The sequence below is a fragment of the Pseudophryne corroboree genome, chromosome 8, assembly GCF_028390025.1.
Source record: "Pseudophryne corroboree isolate aPseCor3 chromosome 8, aPseCor3.hap2, whole genome shotgun sequence".
Taxonomy (NCBI): domain Eukaryota; kingdom Metazoa; phylum Chordata; class Amphibia; order Anura; family Myobatrachidae; genus Pseudophryne; species Pseudophryne corroboree.
In genome coordinates, this window is record NC_086451.1 from 116,380,937 (window position 1) to 116,389,238 (window position 8,302).

The 8,302-nt window shown below is 48.8% G+C and overlaps 1 protein-coding gene across 2 annotated transcripts in view; it reads left to right on the forward strand.

The window, feature by feature from the left end:
- The window catches only part of WDR38 (WD repeat domain 38), a 179,085-nt gene extending 176,291 nt beyond the window's left edge, over nucleotides 1-2,794 (forward strand). The window contains exon 8 of one of the 2 annotated variants that reach the window (XM_063936879.1): nucleotides 1,158-2,794. In XM_063936879.1, coding sequence (XP_063792949.1) covers nucleotides 1,158-1,247 — 90 coding nt within the window. In that variant the 3' untranslated portion in view covers nucleotides 1,248-2,794. The remainder of the gene's footprint in view (nucleotides 1-1,157) is intronic. The other variant, XM_063936877.1, reaches the window with a different exon arrangement.
- The last annotated feature ends 5,508 nt before the right edge of the window (nucleotides 2,795-8,302 follow it).

Sequence of the window (8,302 nt, forward strand, 5' to 3'; positions counted from 1 at the left end):
ATACGAAAATGCAGAATACGACAGCTTAGTAAATTAGTCGTAATAAATTCAAAAAGTTGCAACTTTACACTTTCGATGTCATTCGTGATTGAACTTTAACCTCAGTCGGGAAAATACGAATTTTAGTAAATATACCCCTTAGTATATTGGGAAAAACATGACAAGGAGATTAAATGATATGTGGACCAAATATGATAGTGGTAAGGTTTTCACTCGTGCAATACATGTGTTATAGATCCAGATTTTACAAACCACAATGTATTACACAGAGATCATTCATTTGCTCAGAATTTATATAATAAATGTCTATTCTGATCTGTAATAGAATATGCAACCCATAGCACTGTACATGCAATATTTCTTTACAAAGAGACCAACATTCCTAAAGGGGAAAAAAACGGAGGCAAAATAAATACTCCGTAATAATATAAATATGTCCGGATGGAAGATAGACAGTAAATAGACTGTCAAAAGGTCAACACGGTCAAAATGTCAACAATTTAATGGTGGACATGTACTTTGGTCAACAGGGTCAAAAGGTTGATATGCAGATGGTCGACACAGAAAAAGTCCACGTGTGGTTTTTCATGATTGTTATGGTTAGATGCTTGGGGGAGGGTTAGGCTACCAGAGGGCACGGTTTTAGTTAGGCACTCAGAGGAGGGTTAGGCTGTGGAAGGGGACAGTTAGGGTTAGGCACCAGGGGAGGGTTAAGTTTTAGGCACTAGGGTGAGGGTAAGGTTTTGGGTTAGGTTCAGGGTTAAAAAATAAAATAAAAAATGTGTTGACCTGTTCTGTGTTGACCATTTGCACGTCCACCTTTTTACCATGTCGAATAGTTCACTGTCAGCCATCTTGTGTCAACCTGTTGATGATCTATATGCTGTTGATTTTTTAATCCACACTCACAATAAAAATCATTTTAAGATGTGTCATATTCATCAATGGTAGCTGATTCACCTTGGTCAGAGGCTGTAACTTGCTGACCTCTCCTTGAAAAAGTCATGGGAAAAATAAATAGCCTTTACGTGCTTTATACAACTAACTTTAAGAACATAAAAAATAGATGTAACACAGATTAGAATAAAAAGCTGCAAAACTAAACTATACCAAGTGTTGAAGACTCCCCGAATAACCCAACTGGTTTCCTATTGCAGGGCATGCTGGAGATGGCGCACACATGTACATTTTCACCTAATGGTACCCTGTTGCTAGCGGGAGCCATGGGCATCTACTCATCACATTGATGTACATTCCGTGCTGGATGCATGTATATGGTGTAGGAGTGGTGCGTGGTGGGAACTAGCTAGAGATCCTGCACTAGTATTTCGGAGAAGACTGACTTTTTTTTTTTACACATGGACTTTGCTTAAAAAGGAAACTATCTGTATAGATCAGTGGTTTTAAAATAATCTGCCTTGGTTGTAATAGTTTAGTGCAAGCTGAGCCCATCACCAGCACAGAAAGCCGCAGCGGATAGCTACAGAAAGAACTTGTGTTACTGTGTTTGCAAACCATATGAAAACAAAAATGTGCAATACACAATATACAAACCTGTTAATAGCAATTTGTGCACCGTGGGCCTGAAATTATGCCTCCGCCTCGTCACACACACCCACACACACACACTTGCAAGATATCCCCTGAAGTTGGGTATTTCTCTTACATGCTAGAGCAGTGTTTTTCAACCACTGTGCCGTGGCACACTAGTGTGCCCTGAGCAGTCTCCAGGTGTGCCGCCATAGAAGCACAGCCCGGCCCGTCAGTGTTTTGCTGCTACTAAGGCCCTGGAACGATCAATACTGGTGGGTTTAGTGGTTGCAGAGCCAGTTCTAATTTTGGACCCGGGCAGTGTTGGGCTCTTCTGGCTTTCTCAGATGTGGCTCAGGCGTTACCTATGGAGAAGCTGCGACATGACATCCCTAGGACACGCAACTGCACCATGCATCACCATTATATTTGAATGTGCTTTGGCAATACTTAAATCTTGTTCAGTGTGCCGCAAGTTGTAAAAAGTTGAAAATCTCTGTCCTAGAGGATGCTGGGGTCCACATTAGTACCTTGGGGTATAGACGGGTCCACCAGGAGCCATAGGCACTTTAAGAGTTTGAGAGTGTGGGCTGGCTCCTCCATCTATGCCCCACCCACCAGACTCAGTTTAGAAAATGTGCTCGGAGGAGCCGGTCACAGCTAGGGGAGCTCTACAGAGCTTCTTTAGAAAAAAAATTTTTTTAGAGTTTATTATTTTACAGGGAGGCTGCTGGCAACAGCCTCCCTGCTTCGTGGGACTAAGGAGGGGAGTAGTATCCGCCCTGCGGGGTCTGATCCACTATCTCCGCTGACAGGACACTGAGTTCCTGAGGGGATAGATCGTTCCCCGCCACAGAGGATCGCTCACCCCAGCAGCATGCCGCCACCCCCTTACAGAGCCAGAAGATCGGTGGCGAGCAGGGGCGGAACTGTGGGAGGCAGTGGAGTCGGCTGCCGCCGGGCTCCTGACCTCAAGGGGGCACATCTCCTCCACTGTCTCCCGCTGACGATCGCTCGCTGCTACTTTTTTTTTTTTTATGATTCTTGCAGACGGAGGAGCTTTGTCCGTGACACCGAAGCTGCTTCCTGTATACAGAGACCTGGCACTGGCTGCAGCTAGGGGGAGCTCCAGAGCGCAGCTCCTCCTGGGCCCTTCCAGTTTAGCAAGCCAGCCGAGTGAAACTCTCTGCTCCTCCATCAGGCTGATGATAGCCAAAGGTAGGCACTGGCCTCAAGCTGCACTGTGGGGGGAAAGGTGTAGTTGGGGGTGCTGGGGGGGCTTTGATAAATGTTGGAAGATAAATGTGTTTTGTGTGTGCATGTTTCAAGTGAGGTGTGTGTTTTTAAGGAAAGTTGTGTGTTCCAAGTAAAAGAGGCATGTGTGTGTGTGTGTGTGTGTGTGTGTGTGTGTGTGTGTGTGTGTGTGTGTGTGTGTGTGTGTGTGTAAGTGAGAGGCATATGTGTGTGTGTGTGTGTGTGTGTGTGTGTGTAAGTGAGAGGCATGTGTGAGAGGCATGTGTAAGTGAGAGGCATGTGTGTATGTGTGTGTAAGTGAGAGGCGTGTGTGTGTGTGTTAGTGAGGTGTGAGTGTGTGAGAGGCGTGTGTGTATAAGTGTGAGGCATGTGTGTGTGTGTGTGTGTGTGTGTGTGTGTGTGTGTGTGTGTGTGTGAGGCATGTGTGTGTGTGTGTGTGTGTGTGTGTGTGTGTGTGTGTGTGTGTGTGTGAGGCATGTGTGTGTGTAAGTGAGAGGCAAGGATTAAAGGAGGCATTTGAGCATTTCTACAGGACTATAGGGGTCATTCCGACCCGTTCGCACGCAGCGGTTTCTCGCTGCGGTGCGAACGGGTGCGGAATGCGCATGCGCGACAGACGCTGTGCATGACGTTCGCCGGGTTACGTCGCGCCTACCGACCGAAGCGGTCGCAGAGTCGACCGCTAAGAAGATTGACAGGAAAGAGGCGTGGCAGAGCGGATCCGGACCGTTGGAGACCGTTTTCGGGGAGTGGTGAGTAAAACGCAGGCGTGTCCAGGACAACGGAGGGCGGAGGTCTGTAGTCAAAGCCGGGCCCATCATCGCTGGATCCATCGCACAGGGTAAGTATGTCCAGGGCTGGTCTATTTCTGCTTGAAATGTTTTTTGCTTAGCAGGGCTGCACAAGCGATCGCACCCCTGCTAAGCTAAAATACACTCCCCCATAGACGTGGACTAGTTGATCGCAGCAGCAGCTAAAAGTTGCTGGCTACGATCAACTCGGAATGACCACCTATGTACAGAGCACACACCTGGTCTGGGTACACGCTACCTTACAAATATATGGAGGGGTGTCCATTTCTGAGTTTGTGTGTGTGTGGCGCGCGTGTTTGTGTGTGTGTGTGTGTGTGTGTGTGTGTGTGTGATAGTGAGAGGCGTGTATGCGTGTGTGAGAGGTGTGTGTGTGTAAGTGAGAGGCGTGTGTGTGTGTAAGTGAGAGGCATGGGTGTGTTTAAGTGAAAGCGGCGTGTGTGTGTTTTTAAGTGAAGGAGGCATGTGTGTGTGAGTGAAAGAGGCATGTGTGTGTTTAAGTGAAAGGCATTTGTGTGTTAAAGTGAAAGCGGCGTGTGTGTATGTTTAAGTGAAAGAGGCGTGTGTGCTTTTAAGTGAATGAGGTGATTGTGTGCTTTTTATATATATCGGCACACCACTGCGCCAAAGCATCTCCATCGAGACCTGCTGAGGGAGCACTGTAGGTGTACTATAAAGGTATGTGGTATCTGTTTTTATTGTAATGACTGACTTGGAGTGCGTCCACTTTTTATGTGTATCTATATTACTATTGGGAAAGGTACCTGAGCACGCTGCTACTGTTCACTCTGAGTGCCGGATAGTTACATATGGTATGTGTGTGTATATGTAGGGGGGCACCAACATTTATCATGCCTCCGGGCGACTAAGACGAACTTACGCCACTGGTGGCGAGTGAGTCACCGACCCCCCTTGCAAGCAGGGGGCTGGTGTGAAGTTGGCGGCAACAGGTTAGGGAGCGCGGTATTAACCACGCTCCGGAGCTCAGAGGCACACTGTGCGGCGCTGTAAGGAGGCGCCCTGAGTCGGCGCTTAAACCCTGCACTGGTCAGAAAGTCTGTCGGGGTCCGTGGATCTCAGCCTGCATTATCCTCAGGCCAGTATAATCATTGTGAAGAGCGGGAAGACAGCGCAATTTTGGGGGCGGGGCTTCTCCTCAGAGCGGACCCAGCAGCGTTTAGCGCTATTTTCCTGCCTGCACAGCACTGTCCAGGAAGAGCAAGTCCCTCCACAGCAACTCCAGCTATCTCTCACGGTACCCGGGGGTTGTAGAACGCTATTGCAGTCTGGCCCAGTTCTGGTACCTCAGGGCTCCCCGCTGTATATTCCCAAAAACGTGCTCTTGAACAGATCATGCAGGATGACACGGATACCAATTCTGACACTACAGACAGTGGTGGGAATGTGTTGTGGGGGGCCCGCATCTCTTGCTAAAGGGGTGCAATTGACGATAGAGGCTATTAGAGATGTGTTAAATATAGCTGCTACAGCACTGGAGCAGGTTGAGGAGGCTTACTTCACTGAGAATAAGAAAGCCTCGCTAACCTACCCTGCGTCAAAGGAATTAAATGCTATTTTTTAAAAAGCTTGGGAAAACCCGGATGAAAAATTCCAGATCCCTAAAAGGGTTCTGGTGGCATTTCCTTTCCCGGTAGAGGATAGAAAAAAAATGGGAAAACTCACCCATTGTTGACGCGTCAGTATCCAGACTCTCAAAAAAGGTGGTTTTACCTGTTCCAGGATCTACCGCCTTGAAAGAGCCGGCTGATCGTAAAATTGATAATACGCTCAAATCCATGTACACGGCTTCTGGGGCAATACTATGTCCCACTATTGCCAGTGCTTGGATTGCCAAAGCTATAGTAAAATAGTCAGGCACGTTACTTGAAGATTTGGATACTATGGAGAAATGTGATGTTGAATTGTTTTTACGTAACATTCAGGATTCGGCAGGATTTCTGGTAGAATCCATGAAAGACCTGGGTTCCATGGCTGCGGAAATTTCTTCCATGTCTGTCTCAGCTCGTCGAGGACTGCGGTTGCGCCAGTGGTCTGCCGACGCGGAATCCAGGAGAAGTGTGGAGACCCTACCCTACACAGGTCAGGCTCTCTTTGGAGAAGCGTTAGATGCGTGGATCTCCACGGCTACAGCGGGTAAGTCACCTTTTCTTCCCTCAGCTGCACTTGCTCCAAAGAAACCTTTTTCTTTTACTGCATCACTGGCCTTCGGCCTGCCAAGCCCAGAAAGGCCAAGCCGTCCAACACCTTCTTTCGGGGAGGTCGGCCCAAGTCCAAGAAACCTGCTGCTGCTGCAGGTTCCCAGGAATAGAAACCTGCTTCAGGTACACCAAAGTCCTCCGCATGACGGTGGACTACACGCCCCACAGGTGTGGGCCTGTGGGAGCGAGACTCAGGCATTTCAATCACGTCTGGGTGTCGTCCGGCCTGGATCCCTGGGTGCAAGATATTGTGTCCCAAGGGTACAGGCTGGAATTTCAAGATCTCCCTCCTCACCGATTCTTCAAATCAGGCTTGCCAGCTTTGCTGGCAGACAGGACGGTCCTGCAGGCAGCCGTCCAGAAGTTGGTGGAGGCACAGGTTATTGTACTGGTCCCTCATATGCAAAACAAAGGATACTATTCGAACCTTTTCGTGGTACCGAAAACGGATGGTTCGGTCAGGCCCATTCGGAACCTAAAATCGCTGAATCCCTTGTTAAAGGAGTTCAAGTTCAAAATAGAGTCTCTAAGGGCGGTGATATCAGGTCTGGAAAAGGGGGAATTTCTGGTATCCCTGGATATCAAGGATGGGTACCTCCACATTCCGATTTGGCCACCGCATCAAGCTCATCTTCGATTTGCACTGTTGTACTGTCACTACCAGTTCCAGGCCCTGCCATTTGGCCTTCCCACAGCACCGAGGGTATTCACCAAGTTGATGGCGGAAAATTATGGTTCTCCTCCGCAGACAGGGGGTGAATATAATTCCATATCTGGACAATCTGCTGATAAAGGTGTAATCCAAGGAGAAGCTGTTACAGTCCATTCTTCTCATGACCCACCTGCTCAGAGAACACGGTTGGATCCTGAATCTTCCAAAATCACATTTGGAACTAACCAGGAGGTTGTCCTTTCTGGGAATGATACTTCACACGGAGGTGCAGAGGGTGTTTCTTCCAGAGTAAAAAGCGTTGGTTATACAAACAATGGTCCGGGATGTCCTGAAGCCAGCCCGAGTGTCGGTTCATCAGTGCATTTGCCTTCTGGGGAAGATGGTGGCCTCTTACGAGGCTCTACAGTACGGGAGGTTTCATGCTCGGTCCTTCCAACTGGATCTCCTGGACAAGTGGTCGGGATCCCATTCACATATGCACCAGAGAATACGTCTGTCACCAAAGGCCAGGATTTCAGTCCTCTGGTGGTTGCAACTACCTCACCTTCTGGAGGGACGCAGGTTTGGGATTCAGGACTGGATTCTTCTAACCACGGATGCAAGTCTATGGGGCTGGGGCGCAGTCACTCACGGGGAGACCTTCCAAGGAAGGTTGTCAAATCTGGAAGCCGGCCTGCCGATAAACATTCTAGAGCTAAGAGCCGTCTACAATGGTCTTCTCCAAGTGGCCCATCTTCTGAGAAATCAGGCCATTCAAGTGCAGTCGGACAATGTAACGACAGTGGCTTACATCAACTGACAGGGCGGAACGAAGAGCAGAGCTGCAATGTCAGAGGTAACAAGAATCATCCTCTGGGCAGAAAAACACGCATTGGCGCTATCAGCAATCTTCATTCCGGGAGTGGACAACTGGGAAGCGGACTTCCTCAGCAGACACAATCTCCATCCGGGAGAGTGGGGTCTCCATCCGGAGGTGTTCAAGGAGGTAACAGATCTTTGGGGTGTACCTCATATAGACATGATGGCCTCTCATCTCAACATGAAGCTTCGGCGATATTGTTCCAGGTCGAGGAACCCGCAAACAGTAGCGGTGGACGCCCTAGTGACTCCGTGGGTTTTCCAGTCGGTGTACATGTTTCCACCGCTCCCACTCATTCCAAGAGTGCTAAAGCTCAGAAGGAGAACAAGGGTTCAAGCGATCCTCATTGCTCCAGACTGGCCAAGCAGGTCTTGGTACGCGGATCTTCTGGATCTACTGCTAGAAGAGCCGAAGCCTCTTCCTCTTCGAGAGGACCTGCTGCAGCAGGGGCCATTCGCCTATCAAGACTTACAGCGGCTGCGTTTGATGGCATGGAGGTTGAACGCCAGATACTAGCTCGGAAGGGCATTCCGAACAACGTTATTCCTACCCTGATACAGGCTAAACATCACCATCTTATTTGGAAAAAATACGTATCTTGGTGTAAGTCCAAGAAGTTACCTACGGTGGAGTTTCAACTGGGACGTTTTCTCCTCTTCCTGCAAGCAGGTGTGGATATGGGCCTGAGGTTGGAATCCATAAAGGTCCAGATTTCGGCCCTGTCCATTTTCTTCCACAAACAGTTGGCTGCCCTCCCTGAGGTTCAGACTTTTTTGAAGGGAGTTCTGCACATCCAATCTCCCTTTGTACCGCCTTAGGCACCCTGGGATCTTAACGTGGTGTTGCAGTTCCTCCAGCCGGACTGGTTTGAGCCTCTACAGGAGGTTGAGGTCAAGTTTCTCATGTGGAAGGCTATCACTTTGTTGGCCTTAGCTTCTGCTAGACGTTTGTCGGAGTT